The 21,638-nt window shown below is 37.3% G+C and overlaps 1 protein-coding gene across 1 annotated transcript in view; it reads left to right on the top strand.

Annotated features, from left to right (window-relative positions):
- ARHGAP15 (Rho GTPase activating protein 15) overlaps positions 1-21,638 on the top strand; it is a 759,615-nt gene that overhangs the window by 131,491 nt on the left and 606,486 nt on the right. Inside the window, exon 5 of the mRNA XM_056117651.1 lies at positions 3,798-3,885. Coding sequence (XP_055973626.1) covers positions 3,798-3,885 — 88 coding nt within the window. The remainder of the gene's footprint in view (positions 1-3,797; positions 3,886-21,638) is intronic.

The following is a 21,638-nucleotide window of genomic DNA, read 5'->3' as shown; positions in this document are numbered from 1 at the left end:
GTATTTCTTAATGGGGAAAAAAAAATCAGTTGTCCATTATCTAACTGGTCAATGGTAATGTGAATTTCCTTTCCTATCTTTAGAATGTACAATTTGGCCACCTTTTAGAATGGGCAGCTGTTTTAAGGTTGAAGCCTAGGGAGAAAAATGCAGTATTGTGATTCGAAATGCAGTATTCAGATTCGAAAAGTGGTTGTCTTTTCAAGCCCTCTACTCTTTTTTTTTTTCTTCCCTTTATTTTATTTTATTTTTTTTAAAGTTGTAGATTTACAATTTTTTGTGCTTTGGTTTCAATTATACAATGATCAGATACCCATCCCTCCACCAGTGCCCATTTTCCACCACCATGGATAATATCCCTCCCACCCCCATCCCCCCATCCCCCCTGTCTCTGTGGCAGGGCAATCCCCTGTGTTCTCTCTCTCCTTTTGGGTGTTGTGGTCTGCAAAAGAGGCATTGAGTGGCAAACATGTTCAGTCCATAGTCTACTTTCGACATGCATCTCCCCTCCTGGGAGGATCCTCCAAACATCCTTTATTTGGTGCTCCCTTCTCTATCTGAACAGCCCTTTCCTCTAGGATACCCGGCTGGCTTCTAAGTTATGGAGTAATCCTCCTGGTGCTGATCTCAGCTATTCTTGGGTATTAATCTCATACTTTGTTACTTTATATCCCCCAGATGAATGCAATCTTTCTATGTCTATCCCTCTCTTTCTGACTCATTTCGCTTAGCATGATACTTTCCATATTGTACCACTTGTATGTAAATTTCATGACTTCATCTTTTCTAAGAGCTACATAGTACTCCATTGTGTAGATGTACCAAAGTTTCTTTAACCAGTCATCTGTTCTTGGGCATTCAGGTTTCTTCCAGTTTCTGGCTATTGTAAAGAGTTCAAGCCCTCTACTCTTAAGATTCTGGCAAATATGTGCAGAGATCTGTGCTTCTTACCACCACTGAAAAACATGCTTTGTACTTAAGTTTCTTTGTTTTTGAGTAATGCCACCTACCAGTCAGGAGCCACCTCTCTCTTAGATCTCTCAATGCTCTGTGCATGCTTGAGGTATGAACACCCAAGGTTGTGAACCAACCATCGATATAGGTTTTAAAGGAATAAAAGAACTTTGGGAGTTGTAGATTTGGGCAAAATCCTTTTAATTAGTATCAAGTAGAACAGTGAACAGATCTCAGGTAGTTTATATGTTATCATTGGTTATGGACCATTGCTTTTTCCAAAACATTTTTTTTCTTTTTGGGTCACACCCGGCAATGGACAGGGGATACTCCTGGCGGTGCTCAGGGGACCATGTGGGATGCTGGGAATTGAACCTGGGTCAGCCATGTGCAAGGCAAATACCCTACCCGCTGTTCTATTGCTCCAGCCTCTCAAAATATTTTTATATAAAAGTATTTGACATTGACAGTATCCTTTCCAAGACAGTGGCTCATCTTTTAAAATGGAGAGAGAAGAGGAAAAAAGAAAGATACTGAGTATAAAATAGTGAACAGTTATTGCCTTCTATATTATAAAAATTAAGTTTGTCTCTAAGTCATGGTATATAGATAAGTATGAATACTCTGAATCTATTTTTTTATATCGGTACATGGACATGTGTTTTTTTGTAATATAAAACTTTTTTTAGATTATCAAACTCATACTAGGCACCCAATGATTTATGTTAATTATTATTTTAAAGAGATTACTTTACTATGAATCAAAAAAGTAAAATGGAGTCATCTGAAATTTTATCAGCAACATTTTTATTTTTGAAAGCAAGTTACTTTAAATCTTAAGAATCCTACATTTTATTCTAATTTCATAAATACAGTCTTTGTAGTTTATAAACACAAACAAAATACTATATACAGAGAGTCACAGTAGTTCTTATTACTAAGGTCCTAATACTGGCAGCTCTTACACTCTTTGGCTTTTTCATAAGATTCACCTAACAGGATCAATTCATAGCAGTCCGTATCTGTTGAAGAACCATGAGATAACTGCATTTCATGCAGTTTCAATTCTATTTAGTTCTCCCGCCAAGTTTAAGGAAAGAAAGAGTAATGTCAACATGTTCTATAAACTATCAACATTGGAAACAGATTCAAATCAGAACCATTTATCCAGAGCTCACCATAGACAGGAAGCAAATAAGGTATTTTATTTCCCTGCCAGAAGGTGAAAAATAGGGAGGGAAATATAACAGGCAGATTAAATATGGAACCCCATCATGTCTTAGGGTGTTCCATACTCCCTGGTTACTTTCTGTCAAAATAACAGACAGAGATAAAGATGCCCTGTCTGGGGCCAGATCCATAGTACAGCGGGTAGGGTGCTTGCCTTGCACATAGCTGAACTAGATTAGATCTCTGGCACTCCACATGGTCCCCAAGTCTCATCAGGCGTGATCCCTGAGAGCAGAGCCAGGAGTAAGCCCTGAGCACTACCACATGTGCCCATCGCCCCCCCAAATTTTTATCTAACTAAGCCAGAAGTTCCTGCAGTGTTCTACTTGGTCAGTATTTTATTCCTCCAAATGCTATGCCCTACTTAAGGAGAAGGATGTAGCTCCTTCAATTCGCTTGCCACTCATCTTACCTCAAAGGAGAAATGAGCAATAAGATGAAGATGAGAAGATTTCTATGCGATTTTCTTTTGGAGTATTTTCCCATTTTTTTTCAACACTTGATTTAAAAAGTAATATCATTAAGAAAAACTGGGTTCAGTAACATAAGATTTGTTTATATGATGTAAAATGTATATTGTTTTGTTTCCATTTATCATGCAGTTTCTAAACACAATGATGTATCATTAAGAAAGCTTCAGGCATGTAAGAACAGCCTAATTCGTATTGTAAATATTAAGTTTATTGAATCTAAGCTATTCTTTCAATCGAGTCCCTAGATAATAAAAGGCATGTGAAGATAAATTACATAAGGAGTTTGTGTGGTCATATTAAACATAGTTTATGTAGTTTTCTATTGACATGATTAAGGTCTTTTTATAAACTTTAAAAAATCCCTTTGATGAATTGAATTCAACTTCTTTGAAAGAGACTATTAAACCAAAGCAAACTATCATTATAATATCACATATAGAAATGAACATATATTAGTCCTTAATGTTTTATGGTCTACAAAAGGTTATTCATGACTTGAATATATACATAATCTAATTACTAAATTAATACACACTCAGTACAGAAAATATGTGTACATCAAATAATGCAAAGGAATGTAGAAAGTTATAATTTTATCACTTGATTTAATTATCAATATATTCAGCTTTTCCTCTACACTTCAGTTTGACCACTGATTCAATAATTATGTATGTAGTTCCTAAACTGTCCAAAGCACCATGCCAGGGTCTGGAAATACCTCTGAAGAACTGGTTAGTTTTCAAACTCAGATGTCCTAAACCAATGATGAGAATTATAATTAAGGAAAGTGCTCTGATTCCTATTTTTATTTTGCTCTTTTAGACTTGCTATAGAATCATAACTGTTTTACATAAAGTAAGGGCCCTGGATACCTAAAATTTAAATCTTAGTATTTTTTTATATTTCTTTGTTTATTGAGGACATATAAATTTAGAAATATTTCTATAACTTTGCGACCATGAAAATTATTGAATATCTTTATTAAATTTGATACCACTTATAGATTTTAATTAAGAGATAATTTTCATGAATAATAACAAAGGTACTCTACTCATTCCATATCCTATTCATAATGTATATGTGAATGATTTCTTCAAATAATATTGTCTTTATTTCCTTTCATTCCCTGCTCGCCCCAAGGAAAAACTGGACTACTTCTTGGGTCGTTCTTTCTAGCCAAAGCATTGAATTTTACAAAGAATCCAAGCAACAGCCCCCGTCTAATACGGTAGGTTGTGCTGTTTCTATTATCATCTTTAGAGAAATATTGAATTAAAAGTTTGGGTTCATCAGAAATCAGACGAAAGCCTCCAAGCTACCAATATATGAGAGCAGATGGAGGAAATGACTCAATAAACTTTTAATCAGTTGAAGGGAAAATAGAACTTAGTGTCTGTTTTATTAAGTGGTGCATTTGGAGAATAATCACAAAATGAGATGGATGGTGAGCAGCTATCTAGTAATGTGAAGGTAACACTTTAAATTAAGGTGCCATTTATAAGTGCTTTATTCTTATTTATGAAATGATCACTAAATGCAGCTACTTGCTCAAATAATGTATTATAAAGTATGTTATAAAATGCATTAGTAATAAATGCTTAACAGATGAGACTATGGGAAGCTGTTTTAAAGAATATTATCAGACGTAAATTGTATTAAACCATGTATGTTAATCTTTAATACATGAATTTAAGTTGTTATCTAGGATGCTATAAAGTGCCTCACACATTAATAAATAATAATAAAATGTTTATAAATGGCACCTTAATACAGGGTATTTCCAATGAGGAAACACTTTATGTTAACAAAGTGATTTTTTCTCCTTAGGCTAACCATATCTAGCTAACTTTTTTGAATATTTCTATGACTCCACCTAATGAAATAAGACAATTTCTGTATCTTAGAGTTACTACAAAGTAAAATTTGTAGGACGTGCGTGTGTGTGAGTGTGAGTTGTGTGAGTGTGTGTGTGAGTAGCGAGAGTGTGTGTGGGGGAGGGGGTAGAGGGGGGGTACCTGGAGGAAGAGTCCTCACAAATGTCCCCAGAGACCTGACAGGGAGAGTAAGTAGGAGCAATCTGGAGATCGTTTCTGGGGCAATTCAAGCTCAAAACCTTGCTGCCTGAACATAAGAGCTGCCACTGAACGTAGGAGAGAGTGGGCAAGCAGCATATCTGACAGCCTCCTGATTAGGAAGGACTCCAGGCAAGAACCAACCTGCCATACCCCATTGGCCTGATGGGCAGCAGCGAAAGGAGTCGGCTGGCAGAAGTTGACCACAATGACTAATTTGTGTTTGGCAGGTAATAAGAGGACAGCACAAAGTTCTTTGCTTCCAAGCCACCAGTTCTCTTTGCTATGTAATCCTCTTTAAATAGGAAATGGAAATCATTTGCTAGAGATGTTTTTAAAGAAGATTTTAGTCAGAACAAAAGGTAACATTCGGCTTGCTCCTGATAATTGCAGTAGCCTTTATCCCCTTGTGACTTGCTGATTTTGGAGTCGTTGGGTGGTCCAATTTGTAAGCTAGTTATGAATAAATTAAAAAAATGGATCTCAGTCTGTCGGATTTTTAATTTAAACTGTCTCAGAAATTTGTTTTAGGGTTTTGTTTTGAATTTTTGGCCTCAGTAAGGTTGAGATAATCTTTTTAAGAAACATAAAGTACCCCTAAGGGCCAGACACAAAACAAGGCCCATCCACTTGCAGGTTCTTTGTCTTCGCCTTGAATGAGTTCTAAGAAAAAAGGCAGGAAAAGAGGAAAAGTGGCTTGTTGCTGAGTTTGGCTGCTGAGATGATGATCTTAGTCCTGCTGGGTGAGAAGAATTCTATTGGAGCAGAGTGTTATGGGAATGTGCTGGGATAATGGGACTCCAAATTAAAGCATTTGGTTTATTTTAATTTTATTATTTTAATTCCCTCATATTAGGAGACAGTATAGGTAAAAGAACACTTCATTTTCGACTGTAGGCAAACCTTGCAAGTCAGCACACTAATTGTCCACCTCCAAGTCTGTCATAAAATAATAATAATAGATTTAAGGTTTAGAAGAAATTCATTAACATTTTTGGCAGTCTCTATTTATTACTTCTGGCCCCATTCTCGAATGTTCTTAGGGTTTTCCCAGCACTTATTGTCTTCAAAGTGAAAGCAGGGCAGGAGCTGTGTTTTGTGGTAATGGGAAGAGAATTACAGATTCTTGTTTGTACTGCATGAATTGTCAACTTCTTGGATTCATTTCTAACCAAGTATAAAAGGCATAGTGGGGTAGGCCACATCTACCAATTCTAGTCTCCAAGAAACAATATGATGATTGCCAATTCTTGATTAAAGATGGTGTGGTTTTATTTTGAAAGAGACTCATGATCAAATTTCTCAACTTCTCTGGTACCCCCTTTCTAGAAGGTATTGTTTAATGTGTTTCTGGAGGGGGGGGGGTCTGTCCTTTCCTCCAAGGGGTCAGTGGAAACTGACTGAGTGTAGTATGTGATTCAAAGGAGTCAATGGCATTTTGATCTTTATAGGAATGATTTTTGAATGTGAATGCAGTGGTGGGACAAAGCAGCAAAGTGGCTAAGAGTAGGACTTTTGAAGTTTGAACCCAGGAGACTTCATTCTAGCTTCGCCACTTAGAAACTGACAAAGTTACTCAATGTATTTGAAGTTTCAAGATCTTAATCTGTAAAATGGGCAGACTGAGATCTGCCAGAGGGATGATTAAGGAATAAAATTAGCTAATGAAAACAAAAATGCGTGCATTCTAACTGTAGCCAATTACACACATTTGGTATATGCTATAGCACAAAATATAGGGCATATGTGATTGGAGAATATTGTTTTAGACTTGAAGTCAAACATTTATTGAAAAGAACTATTTTCATTCAATGCACTGCAGTTTATGTGGCTAAAAAAATAAGTACAAAAAAAGGCTTCTTAAAATGCTATGGTCAAGGTTTGACTAATACTGAAAATGAAACCGTTCATCCTTTTGAGGCTCTATGTATAACCTCTTGAATATCCATATATATTTTCCTGGGGTCCCCATCCTCCTCTATTGGCTTGTATCTTTAGAGCTTTCACATATAATAAACTGTGTCACAAAATATTATGGCTGATCCCCCATTCTGTGTTCAGCTATCTTAATTTCTGAAGTTCTTTTAGTTCCTATCCCAGTCACATTCTAATCAAAAGCAGCCCAACCTTAGAAACAGAAACCAAATCACTTCACCATTGCATCCATAAATCAGAGAATACTATATTTTTATTCTTCAGTGTCCTATTCAAGCAAAAAGAGGATTGATCTATTTTGTTTTTTTCTTTAGTAAAGATATTGAGGAGTGAACTCCCACCTACCTTTGTTTTCAATTTGTAGCAGAAAGAAGATTATGAAACACTACAAAATATAGGTGGCATAAAAACCTCAGAATAAAAGTCAGTCTTACCAAGACAAGAAAGTGATCTTTTTGTCCATATGCATTATCCCCTTTCGGTACTTTACCTCAAACTGAGGTCACTTTGTGCCACCAAGGAGGAGGAGCATTAAAAAAAATAGTTTTTCTTACTCCTGGGATTTCTTGGAAATTTATTTTATAATCATTATTTTATAACCTTCATTACTTTGCTCCCCACATCTATATTCACTGGGGAGAAGGGGGCACACCCAATATTAAGGGGTTATTCCTGACTCTACACTCAGATATTACTACTGGCAGTGCTTGGGGGCACCATATGGGATGCTGGGGATTAAATTTAAGTCAGTCTCGTGTAGGGCAAATGCCCTACCTGCTGCATTATGCCTTCAGTCCTCTAGATCTATATTCTTTAATAGATACAACGTTTGGTTTTGAATTTATGAAATGGAGTTTCAGTGTATTTTTCTTTAAAGTCTTATTCCTTTGTAATGTATCATATTTCCCCTTTATTTTGTTTGTTTGTTTGGGAATAACACCTGGCAGTCCTCAGGTATTACCGCTGACAGGGTACAGGGGACTGATGATCCCAAGATCAAATCTCTGTCAGCTGTGTGCAAGGAAAGTGCCTTACCTGCATTACTATTTTGCCAAACTCTGTATCTTTTTTTTTTTCACTTTCCCAATTTTCATCATTCCATTTATTTTCACTTCTAGTTTGGGAATGATACAAATTGTTTCTGTTTGCTAGTGGTTAGTCTGAATACTACATCAATTGAGGAATGATCAAGCTATTCTATCATTTAGAAAGTGTTTATTTGAGCCATTTTAGGAATCATCTGGATTCCCAACCATGGGGCAGTCTCTGTTACATAAGGAATAGTACATCATGAGCCTTTAGGAAAAATCAGGTAGGGGTGTGACCTCAGCTTAGGACATTTATTTGAAATTTTAATGGTTGACAGGAGTTTTCATATAAAATATTAAAATGTATGTGTTATGATTTGTAAATGGTCTTTCTGCTTCCTTACTAATCATCGAGAAGGAGAGAACAGAGTGCTGATGCTATTTTCTAATAATTAATGAGGATAAAGCAGTAACGGTTATTTTTAGTTGTTCATAGGAGGATGAGTGAGACAACTAGGTTGGCCTGCTAAATTTTTGCCTACAGGTACTGCAGTGGTGGTTAGAGACAAGATGACGTCTGATTTATAGTAATTCTTTTTTGTTTGCTTTGGGCCCATAGTCTACAGCACTCAAGACTTGCTCTAGTTCTGTGCTCAGTGATCACTCCTGGTGGAGCTCAGGAGACTATAAGGGGTTCTGAGAATGGAACCTGGTTGACCACATGCCAGGCAAGCACCCTACCTGCTGTTCTATCTCTCTAGCCAGCCCTAAATCAAAGGAATTTCCACAGCAAGATTATTGACTATCAAAGCAAATTCTTTAATCTTCTCAAAACATATACCTTACCACACATACATATATATGGATGTATTTACATATATATGTACACATACATATGTGTGTATATATGTATATATATGTAAATCCTCAGATGATCTGATGGTCTGAGTGATCTCCGGACCATCTGAGAATCAGAACTTGGAGGATTAGAAAAAAAAATCACCAAGCATGATTTATTTTCATCTGTAGATTCAAGGCCAGTGTACTTTTACTCAATATTTACCATGTTCTGTGCTGCTAATTTCTTCCTGTGTCTCAGGTTTCCTTCTAAGTTCATTTTTCCCTACTGTTTAAAGTCTATTCTGAGAAATTCCAAATTCTTGTCATGACAATGTCTCCATGTCTGCTTGTCTCAACATTTCTCTATTTCATATACAGATATGAAAGTTTATATTAATTTTTTCCTTTCAACATATAAAAAAAGTAAAAGTAAAGGCCCTCCCGTTGATCATCGATTTCCTCGAGCGGGCCCAGTAACATCTCCATTGGAGACTTTGTTGTTACTGTGTCTGGCATATCGAATACTCTCGGTAGCTTGCCGGGCTCTCCGAGAGGGGCGGAGGAATCGAACTCGGGTCGGCCATGTTGGCCACTTGTAAGGCGAACGCCCTACCCGCTGTGCTATCGCTCCAGCCCTTTTCAACATATAAAATACATTATTCACATTTTTCTGTTATCCATTATTGTGATCAAAAAGTGACTGTCACTACAATGATTGTTTTCTGATCACTCTATTTTTCTCATTGCCTTTAGTATTCTACATTGTCACCATAACAACAGTCAGATGTCCACTTTGCTTCATTTTTCTTACCTGATTGTATAATCCCTTAAAATTACTTGTTATAGTAATTGATATGTTATGTAAAATCCCTAGCTTTTACTTTTCCAATATAGCTTTTTTATAGCTTCCTGTTTTCTTTAAAGCTTCTAATCTTAAATCAGGCAGGAGAGATCAGACAGCGGGTAAGGCACTTGCCTTGCAGAAGACCGACCAGCATTTTATCTCTGCACCACATACATTCCGCCAAGCCCAATAGAGATGATCCCTGAGAACAAAACCAGGACTAATCCCTGAGGCACTGCTGGGTATGGCTCATAAAACAAAACCTAAACAAAAAGGTGGTGAAGGAATCTACATGATAATCTTTCATTTTGCAAAGCATAATGCCCCAAAGGAAAGACCCTGAGTGAGCAGGAGAGCAGGAAAAAGTGGAAGTGGAGAGAGAGAGAGAGAGAGAGAGAGAGAGAGAGAGAGAGAGAGAGAGGGACAAGGACTGAGGGAGGAACAGAGAGAGGGGGAGGGAGAAAAAGGGTATGTTATAGAGGCCTGTGAGTGGGGGAGGGGGTGAAAGGAAACTGGGACACTTGTGGAAATGTACACTGCTAAGGGGAAGGGTGTTGGAATTTTCTTTTACTGAAACCCAATCATAACAATTTTGCAAGTGTGTATCTCACAGTGAATCAACAATAATAAAAAAGGAAAAAAAACCAAAAACTTAAGTTTTCCCACTTTGTCCTTCTTATTTCCTTCACATCCTTTCTTAACTGCATTACATATGATATTTCTCTAATTCTTTAATGTTCTTCTTTGTGATAATCATTTAATTTTAATGAGCATTTATTTTTATTTCTACTGTGTAAACTCACACAAGGGGGGCTCGGCACCCACTGCGGCGGTGGCTCTATCTCTCCCACTGCCCGCATTCGGTAGTCTCACCCTTCTCCCACCCCAGAGAGGTCGATGGCGATGGTCAGGCGGAGGAAGGAACGAGGGCCAGGCTGGTTGGTATTAGTCGTAGTTTATTCTGATTCTCTCCTCATCTGTCTCTGCTCCCTCTCTCCTTCTCTCTCTCTGTTTCTCCTCGTCTCTCCTTCTGTCTCTGCCCCCCCCCCCCCCCCCCCCCCCCCCCCCCCCCGCCCAATCTACAGTCTCCTTATATCTCTCTCCAAGAGAATGGGGGAAACAATTACATATAGGTGTGGTCACAATCAATAGGGGTGGAGATCAACAGGGGTAGAAATCTTGGCCTCAGGGAAGACCACTCCTAGGACTCCTCAGCAGGAGGACCCACCCTAGAGCATAATCCCATGGGCGTGCCTCTCCTCTCCTTGTCTGACAAGCATATAAGAATATAATATAAATCGTTTTGTATGGATACAGTAAGAAATATCTTAAACTTATAGAATTGCTCTCCTAGGGCCATCTCGATGTCAGACTACGGTGCTCAGGCCAGATAGTCTTTCCCACCCCTAGCAGGATCCTAGTCTCGTCGTTACCTTTGGATCATGACAGCATTTGTCTATGATCAAACTCTTAACTTATAGTTAAGAATCGTGGCACTTTGGCCTGGCCCATTTCGCTGCCAGGGTAGCTCACCACTTGCCCTGGGTCCATTCAGTCCCTCGTCAGGACCCTGCTTTGGGGTGTTAGGAACTAAGGACAACTGAGGCTTAAGTCGAGAAAGCAGATGCCCGGGAGTGAATAATATTCAAGGCCAATCAAATCCTAAGTTACAAAGCATAATGTTAACGGTCTTTCTGTATCTATACAAAAAGGATATTACTTTAAAGTAAACTGTTCATAAGGCATAAGGAGAGGAGAAAGGCAATATTTCACTCATACATATAAAATCATAGATTTCTGGGAAACTGATCTTACAAATTAACAAAGTCTGATTAAGGGGAAAGCTGATTAACTGCGTGGGAAGGAGAGCACAGGGAAGACTGTTTACAGATAAAGCAATGTTACCCAACATTCTACAAATTATTTTTTTTTATTTACTTCTACTTTGCTGTGATGATTTCCTGAATACATTTATTCAGGACCATGTTTTATTTTCTTAAAAGTTGTTTTGGCTGGCAAGATAATGCAGCAGGTACGGCAGTGTCCTTGCATGCTTCTGATCTAGCTTCAAACCCATGCATCCCATAATGGACTCAAGAGCCCTGCCAAGATCCCTGAACACAGAGCCAGGAATAAGTCCTGATTACAGCATGATGAAGCCCAATTCAACAGCCCAGACAAAAACAGATAGTTCTTTAATATAATGTCTTGTGATTCTTACTTTTAAAATTAATAACAGTATGTATTCATGTGGCTGGAGCGATAGCACAGTGGGTAGGGCATTTGCCTTGCATGCAGCCAACATGGTCAACCCAAGTTTGATTGCTCCGCCCCTCTCAGAGAGCCCGACAAGCTACTGAGAGTATCTTGCCAGCACGACAAAGCCTGGCAAGCTACCCATGATGTATTCAATATGCCAAACACAGTAACAACAAAGTCTCACAATGTTACTGGGCCCGCTTAAGCAAATCGATAAACAACGGGAGGACAGTCACAGTGACAGTGATGTATTCATGAATCATCACACATCTTACATTATTTTCCTCATGTGTCCAGTTATTCTTGAAAAATGTTAATCATTATTAGAAATCACTATATCACTGCCATCCTGTTGATCAGCAAATAACTCGAGCAGATGCCAGTAATGTCTCTATTCCTCCCAGCCCTGAAATTTTAGCAGCCTCTTCTTATCTGTCTTTTCCCAACAATTGGAGGCTCTTTCAGGGTCAGGGGACTGAGACCTGTTGTTACTGTGTTTGGCATATTGAATATGCCATGGGGAGCTGGCCAGGCTCTGCCCTTGCGGGCAGGATACTCTCTGTAGCTTGCCAGGTTCTCCGAGAGGCATATATTTATATATTTTTCTCTATGATTTGTTGTCTACTATCTGAACCCCATCAGATATGGTGTAGTAATTGTGGAAAATGGGTAGGAAGTGTCTTATAATGTGTATGGAAAGTGGCCTAGAGCATGGCAGTGGTTGGGTAGTGAAGATTGGCTGCCTGGGCTAGGTCCCTTGTGGTGGGGAGGGCTCTCACCTACCCCACAGCTTGTAGCAGAGTTCGTGGCATGAATTTGGGAGCCTCCTTTTATAATTCTGTCTGGGAGGAGCGTACTGAGTTCTGGAGGGTGGCCAATGAAGAGATTATCTGGTGCCAGCAGGGTGTGGCATATAGGTGTGATCCCCGAGTCACTGGAGACTGGGGTAAGCAGGCAGAGGATCTCTGTTCAGCCCTGGTGAGTCCAGACTCCAAGGTCACGAAGTTCTGCATTATCTGGGTTCCGTGGAACTTCATTCATGAATGAGTCTTGGCCTGAGTGTCTGGAAAGCGGCCTGGAGCATGGCGGTAGTTGGGTAGTGGAGGTCAGCTGCCAGGGCTGGGTCCCTTGGGATGGAGAGGGCTCTCACCCACCCCACAGCCTGGCGTGGAATTAGAAATATCATAGGAGTAATTTTGAATTCTGACTGAAAACAATGTTTTCTTGCCCAAGAAGTCTGCTTTTTTCTCAAGTGATCCCTTAGTTTGTTTTCTGAAAAATTATTTATCAGCTTCCAATAATTTATTAACTTAATTTAAATTAACAGTTTAAAAGTTCCAAGTTATGGGTGTATCAGAGGAGATGAATAGTTGTGCCACAGCTTCTCAAGAAAGAAACAATTTTTATTCTGTCTTTTCTTATATTGTTCCTTTTCACCTTATTTATAATTCCCAGATTCTGGAACAGGGGAATAAGTCTAAATTGTGTTCTCTTTCATCAATTCTAATAGCCCAGAAAAGACCTTTCAATTATTTGTTCATTATTTTGCATTTTGAAGATTAACCTATGTTTAAAAGTGTAGCCCAGACCAAATTTCCCCAGGAAAACTGCATATTTTGCATAGTTATTCAACTTTTTTGGGTTCAGAATCTCAGCCTCCCACCCTCTATTCTCACCCTGAAATTTAACACTATAGTTTCAACTTTTCTATTGTTGCAAGGTAATTTTTCCAAAGAAGACTTCATCCAGCATTTTTTCATTGTTTTTTTTTTAAAGTGTGAAAGTTGATCCAAATATCATAGTTTCTCATTACAATCTACCTCACTTTCATTTAAATATGCATTTTGTTAATCAAGTTTGTGATATTTATATAAGCCTTGGTGGGAAAAGACTTCATAAGAATATGTATTGAAATCCTACAATGAACAGCTTGCTCATTAGGGCTACATATAAGGCAGAGAGATATAATCAAGATATAGCTTAGCTTTATAGCATCTCTGCCAAAAAAATAGGGTGAGATGAAATAAGAAACATTAAAAAAATTTTGAGTTTTTTTTTTTCTTTTAGATTTAAAGAAGGGAGAACTCACATCTGTGAAAGATTTGAATTGGGCCTTGAAGGATGCTTATAATTTCAATATGTAGAGATTTGTGGGCAGGGAATTCCAGTGTAGTGAAAAATATGAACAGCATGAAACTGAGAATGGGCAAGGTCTGTGTGCTAAAAAGAGAATGGATTTTTTAGTTTGATTGGTAGATAGGATTTCAAAAGGCTTGGGAAGAATGCTGAGATTTGCTACCAAGGGCAACTCTTTAATAAGGTGGCTTAGTCTTCTCTAGTCATCTTCTCCCTAGCATAATTTATGGTGGTTGTTCATTTAACAAATACATACTGATCATCAGTATGATCCAGTCAGTTGTTGCTTGCCTTAAAAGGGCTATATTTCTAGAGTAAAGGAAAGAGAGGAAACTAATTCATTTCGGATCAGAACTTCATCTCAGTCCAAGAGCAAAAATGTTTGCCTCCAAACAAACCTACATTATTAAGTGTTTCAGTTGATAAAGAAATAGGAATTGATTTAATTTTTTCTCTGAGGCTTGACTCACACCTTTTGCATTTTTCAACTACACTTGCCTATGATGAAATCTCAGTATTTCACTAGCCCTTGGTGCTTTGACTGTAGCAAGTCTTTGAGATGCCTATTTTGTTTTGTAGATTTAGAGTATACATCTGATGTTGAGTGTACACGTGGTTCTAGTTAGGTGACATGTCAAATACTGAGTTCCTGGTTAAACAAAACTCACTTATTTTATGAATAATTTGTTCAGAACAGCAGTTTTCCAGTGTTTTTTTTAAACCCAGAGATATACATGTGAATATATATGTCTATTTATATGTGCTCATAGTTTGACATCATAAATATTTATTACAATAAAACATGATTAAAACTATAATAGTAAATGCTGATGAATCATAGATCTAGATTCCCCAAAACTTTATTGTCTCCTAGGAATACTGTTAATTCAAATAATGCTCAACCAGCACAGTGGTAGGGCATTCGCCTTACAAGTGGCCAACATGGCCGCCCCGAGTTCGATTCCTCCGCCCCTCTCGGAGAGCCCGGCAAGCTACCAAGAGTATTCGATATGCCAGACACAGTAACAACAAAGTCTCCAATGGAGACGTTACTGGGCCCGCTCGAGCAAATCGATGATCAACGGGAGGGCCTTTACTTTACTATGTATTTCTTAATTTGTTGATTCTGCAAATGTTATGAGTAACACTTGGTAGTTAAGCCATTATACCCAGTTCTATGAAAGATAAAAAAAGGAAACATTTTGTTATTTTGTTGTTACCAGAAATAATTTATTTTGTTGTTACCAGCAAGTCTTTTCATAAATTGAACAATTTTAGTGGAAAAAAAATAGACCTTGTTTGTTGTACATTGGTTATTTTTATGGTAATGCCAAAGAGAAAAATTTCTCACAGAAACAAAGTCTTCTAAGTGCATCAGAAAGGACATTTAGCAAGAGGAATAGGACTTTGATTCAGAAATACAGGGAAAGAAGACAATACATAAAGTGAAGGAAGTAGACAAAATAATAAAATTAATTTAGTTAGCTTATAAATACCTTCTGATTGCTTACTTCATCATATTAACTCAATGCTAATTGCTGATCTTGGAAATGTTTCAATGAAGTCTCTTGAATACCTAGGCAGAACGTATCTCAGTCCACGCTATTTTTGTTTTTTCTTTAAGTTGCCTAAATGCAATCAATGAGACATAGCTTCAAAACAAGTTGAGGAACAGCATTATGGAATAGTAAGCAGTGCATTTTGGCTAGAAAGTCAGTGTGAAAGCAACTTACACGATACACTGAAAAAAATTGTGAAAAAGATTTTAATCTGTAGGCAACATGGAACCATTTGTAATCAATACTGAATATCCTCAGTTCAAAGTCTCAGAGTTTTAAGCAACAGATTTGAGAAATTGTGGCATATTCTTCTATTCTCAATATAAAAGAGATAAGATTATATAATCTGAGTACTATAATCTTAAACTTTATGAAAATAGATGAATATAATAAGGCCAATTTTCTTATTAACAACGAAAACAGAAAAATGTCAAAGTTTGTCATCATGATTAAATACATTTACTAAATTGCTGTGTATATTTTCATTTACAGAATATTTTAATACGGAGCCAGAGAGATAGTACAGTGGGCAGGGCACTTGCCTTGCACATGACCCAAGTGAAATCAATTCCTTGCTACTTCCCCTTGGCACTACCAGTTGTAATCCCTGAGTGCAAAGTCAGAATTAATCAATCTCTGAGCATTGCTGAGTGTTGCCCCAAAACAGAAAAAACACGCAAAATATGTTAATAGTCTCATATATCCTTGACATTTTCTAAAGAAGTCTTATTGCAAACAGAACAATAGGGCACTTTATCTAAGGTGAACTAAAACTATGTTGTACCAAGAACTTGGGCATTTGAAAATCAGTAACAAATGTTGACTTGCTTTCATATGATTGCAGAGTATGTGTTTAGTATCGCACCACTGTTAAAAAAAAAGCATGTGCATTCATGTGTATTCTATTTTTGGTTTAAGAAACATCTCTTGTCTCTATCTACTCACTTTCACTGTCACTGTCACTGTCCTCCCGTTGTTCATCGATTTGCTTGAGCGGGCCTAATAACATTGTGAGACTTGTTACTGTGTTTGGCATATCGAATACATCACGGGTAGCTTGCCAGACTTTGCTGTGCGGGCGAGATACTCTCAGTAGCTGGCAGGGCTCTCCTAGAGGGGCGGAGGAATCGAACTTCGGTCGGCTATGTCGGCTGTGTGCAGGCAAATGCCCTACCTGCTGTGCTATTGCTCCAGCCCCAAAATTGATGCTTTTAGTCAGAAGAAAGAACTGACAAATTTTAGTTTGAATGACAGAAACTATTAACTTTTTCAAACCACTCATTCAACCATAACCTTGAAAGAAACAAAAAGTAATAGAAAGGACATCATTAAAATAATTTGTTTTCCTTTTTAAAATTGTTACTTCGAATGTAATAGTGAACACAAATATTAATTAAATAATGCAATACATCTAATGCTTATTCACTATAGAATTACTTTAATAGCATAATAAATTTATTTATGGGAATAAATTATGTAATTTAGTAAAAAGATGAAAATAGTTTCAATCAGAAAGCTATTCATGAATTATTGAGTATTTTGAGCAAAATTAATATGGAGTAACTTTTATTTTTGTGAGCGTTGAGCTCTTATTCATATCTCTGCTAAAAACGAATAGAGAAATGGAGGAAAAATAAGATCTACCAAACTTAGCCTAATGAAGGCATTTTCAATATCTGTCTAAAATATTATTTTTTATAAAATAAGTCTAGTAAAGTCAGCACAGTTGTCATTGCTGCAGTTTACTATTCTAATCATGGATTGTACCAGCATAAGGCCCCATTATACTTTAAAAATCAGGAAAAAGTAACAGTTCAAAACCTGGAGTAGGACAGATAGAGATAGGAAAAATTAAAAAATAAAATTGAATTATGGTGTTGTATTAACATAAATTTTTTAATAAAAAAATAAAAACCAAGAAATCGATATTACTATAAATGATATAATGTTCCCTGGTTATAATTTTCTCAGGATTTGGTCATTGAACACAATGAATTCTGTATCTCACATAATATTTAATAACCACAAAAATCTATGAAATTGATAAAAAGTTTTATAAATGGATAATAGCTTACTGTCCAATAATCTTTACCTTAGGCTTTCAGAAAACTATATTAATTATTAAGTTTGACTCTATGGTTTATCATTTTGGTCAATGTGATGTTTCTGGTTTAAAGCTTTCATTTGTATAAAATTAAATAGAATTTGTTCTAGAATTTTTTTTTAATTTGCAGAATATGTGTCTTTGGTTTAATCTTAAAATTTCACTACTACGTTAAAATGTGCTAGAAAGATGCTAACTATATTAGGTAGAAATAAGCATTATAAATCAGACTAGCATGGTATAGAAAGTCCAGTTTTACATTTTAATTATTGGTAATTTATTTCTTTTAAAATTTTAGATTCTTATTTCTAATTCTTTTTAAATATTTTATTAGTGAATCACCGTGGGGTACATTTACAGACTTACAAACTTTCATACTTGCGTTTTAGTCATACAGTGGTTGAATACCCATCCCTCCAACAGTGTCCATTTTCTACAACCAATGATTTCAGCATCCCTCCCAAGACCCCTGACCTGTCCCCTCCATCCTACCCCGCCTCTGTGGCCGGGTATTTCCTTTTGCTCTCTCTCTCTCTCCTTTTGGGTTGCTGTGGTTTTCAGTAGAGGTATTAAGTGGCTGTCATGTTCAGTCTATAGTCTACTTTCAGTCCACATCTCCCATCCTGAGCGGGCCCTCCTAGCACCCTTTACTTGGTGACCCCTTCACTGTGTGAGCTGACTTTTCCCCTTATTGCTGCCAGTTTTTATTATCTCAGCTGCAGTATGGGGTTAATGAGTGCTTACATCATAGAACTATTGGGAGATTATGTGAGAAAATTGATGCAACGTGTCTGGGCTGGAGCGATAGCACAGCGGTAGGGCATTCGCCTTACAAGCGGCCAACATGGCCGACCGGAGTTTGATTCCTCCGCCCCTCTCGGAGAGCCCGGCAAGCTACCGAGAGTATTCGATATGCCAGACACAGTAACAACAAAGTCTCCAATGGAGACGTTACTGGGCCCCGCTCGAGCAATTTCTCTTTCTTGGATTAGTTTATGTTCAGTTTTCTTGTGGCTGCTTCCTGAGAAATCAGGACAAACTGCTATTTGGGTAATCAAACCTGATCCTGACCCTGCACTTTGAAAGGGGTCAGACCTTAAAGCTGAGGGAGTTAACAGGAAAGGCAAAGCCTCAGTTCTGACAATGGCACCTGGAAGTACTGAAAAAAAAATAAATAAATAACTGGTTAGAGAGTAGAAACATATAGATCCAAGCAATCTTATCTGTCAATGGGGGAAAATGAAGTGGGGTGAGTGTATGAAGGTTGAATGTAGAACCAAAGTAAAGTAAAGTAAAGTAAAGGCCCTCCCGTTGATCATCAATTTGCTCGAGCGGGCCCAGTAACGTCTCCATTGGAGACTTTGTTGTTACTGTGTCTGGCATATCGAATACTCTCGGTAGCTTGCCGGGCTCTCCGAGAGGGGCGGAGGAATCGAACTCGGGTCGGCCATGTTGGCTGCGTGCAAGGCAGACGCCCTACCCGCTGTGCTATCGCTCCAGCATTGTGCCCATAAAACTCAGTTAATTTTTTAAATTTATTATTTGTTTTAGTGAAGCAAGATAGGTTTTATTGAACAAGATTTTCTTAGAAAGATGTGGGAGGAAAAAAAGGGAGAAGTATAAAAGTATAAATTCAAGAGACTACAGGAACTCCTCTAGAAAATCAGCATAGAGGCCCACAGACAAGCAAGCAAGGTTCAGGGAAACATAGGCTTGAAACGCAAGGCTTTATTTTTATTTGCTTTTGGGACCACATTTGGTGGTGCTCAGGTGTTATTCCTGACTCTGTACTCAGGGAGCACTACTGGTGTGGATTAAACCCAGACTTGCTGTGTGCAAGGCCAGCACCATCCCCACTGTACTATTATTCTGGCCCCTAAATTCATTTTTAAAATGTAACGTAAACGTAAGATAATATCTGCATCAGCACAAGTGGGCTGTAAACTTGTTTGGTCTAGCAATATTCTGACTCAGAAATAAAGGCAATAGGTTTTATTTCTTGAAAAGGAAACAATATTTTCTTCTCAACAAACAAGCAAATATAAAAGGCAGACATAAAATTCTAGAGACCTGGATCACTAACAAATGTTGGCTTTTCTGAAAATCTCATTTAGTTTGGTCTTATATTGAGAAATTTCACTGTATAAACAAATTCAGTTATTATTAACATCATTTATATTCATATACATAAAACCCACATCTTCCAATCAAAGTATTCTCTTCTATGCTGACAGCATTCATACTTTAGACATTAATAAGATCAGGTATCCATTCAGTACTCTTTCCTAAATTGTTTTGCCCAAATGAGAGTTTATAAGTGAATAATATCCTCCCCCATGAACGATTTTCCAGAATCAAAACGAGTTATGTGATAAAACTTAATTCCTATAAATAGATTTTCTGTTTCATGTTTGAAACTGATAAGGACACTGAGTCTATATTCTAGAATAACAATTAATCCAAAATAAAAAATGATAGCTAGTAACCTGTTTCATAAAATCTAAGCTTTGTTTTTATTTTTAACCACATGAAATAATAAGGGTAGAAGAATGAGTAGACAAGTGATTTGTTGCATAAACATATGCCCAGTTTTCTTCATGAAAAATACTATCAAACAAAGGAACATCTGGCCTTTGATATTTTCTTAATATGCATTAAAAGCCTCCAAATATCCCATAAAGAAAAATGAGAAACATAATCTCAAAGGCTTAATCTAAGTCCAAGAAAAAATATACAGTGAATACTCTATCAGCTATTATTGGGAAACAGTAAGGATGGACTAAGAGAATAATAAAAATCAGAAGTGGACAAGACATAGGATCTATTTTTAATGACTTTACATTGCTCCAACAAAGAAACTTTTATGTTTCATTGTCCAGAAACAGTTTTAAATGATTCTAATTAAATATTTAAAAATCAGTTATTGCTATTTTAAGTTCACCCCAGAAGGTATATGGTTTGTACATTCAGACTCAAATTCATATCTAGTCAATTTTTATAAGTATATTTTTAAAATGGTGTATGGTATAATCCATTGGCATCTTGTAGTTCATTAGCAGACATTTTTGTGTGTGTTAGCTATAGAATCAGAAATAAGTTTTCTATTAATGGATTCTTTCCTTCTTGAATAAAATCTTGATTCTAATCCAAATAAATTCACAACTTTTATGAAAATCTTTCCCCAATGTTTAACTGGGATAAATTACTAACAAATTCCTTTATGACAGGACCTGATCTTTAAAACTATTCTCCAAATAAAAGTTTTTCTACTTTAGCATGATAAGAAATGAACTACTGGTGTGAATCATTTTTATATAGTCATCTATGTAATTAGAGTTTTTTTCTTAATAATAATATATTTTTATTTGCTTCAACTTTACAAAACACATTAGTTGTTCTGGCATAATAGCAAATTTACTCAAAATATTTATTATTTATTTTAATTGTTCCATTATATCCATTCTTACTAAAGATCAGTATGAATAAACATACTGTCTTATTACTTTCTATGTGTTTCTCATTTGGTAAACCATCATTCTGAGATATATCATTTATTTTAATAAAGGTAAAGGTAAAAGGTAAAGGCCCTCCCGTTGATCATCGATTTGCTCGAGCGGGCCCAGTAACGTCTCCATTGGAGACTTTGTTGTTACTGTGTCTGGCATATCGAATACTCTCGGTAGCTTGCCGGGCTCTCCGAGAGGGGCGGAGGAATCGAACTCGGGTCGGCCATGTTGGCCGCTTGTAAGGCGAACGCCCTACCCGCTGTGCTATCGCTCCAGCCCACCAGATTAAAAAGTACGCACTGCTCTCTCTCCTCTCCAGCCCTCTTGTCTCTCCAACTCCCCAGCACTCTGGGCTGACACTGCACCCAGTCAGGTAGCAAAATCAACATAAGAAAGCCCTTCCTGAGGGCCCACCAAGTTCAAAGGTATTGAACCTAAGATAGTCCAAAGCCCTTTCCTGGAGCGATAGCACAACGGGTAGGGCGTTGGCCTTACAAGCGGCCAACATGGCCGACCCGAGTTCGATTCCTCCGCCCCTCTCGGAGAGCCCGGCAAGCTACCGAGAGTATTCGATATGCCAGACACAGTAACAACAAAGTCTCCAATGGAGACGTTACTGGGCCCGCTCGAGCAAAATTTTAATGAAGTATTAGAATAAATCTGGAAAATTCCCATTGTAATTCTCTCTCTAGTTCACA

Source organism: Sorex fumeus, unplaced genomic scaffold, assembly GCF_029834395.1.
Source record: "Sorex fumeus unplaced genomic scaffold, SorFum_2.1 ptg000035l, whole genome shotgun sequence".
NCBI lineage: Eukaryota > Metazoa > Chordata > Mammalia > Eulipotyphla > Soricidae > Sorex > Sorex fumeus.
Note: the sequence above shows the minus strand (reverse complement) of the source record. Positions and strands in the feature narration are given on the sequence as shown.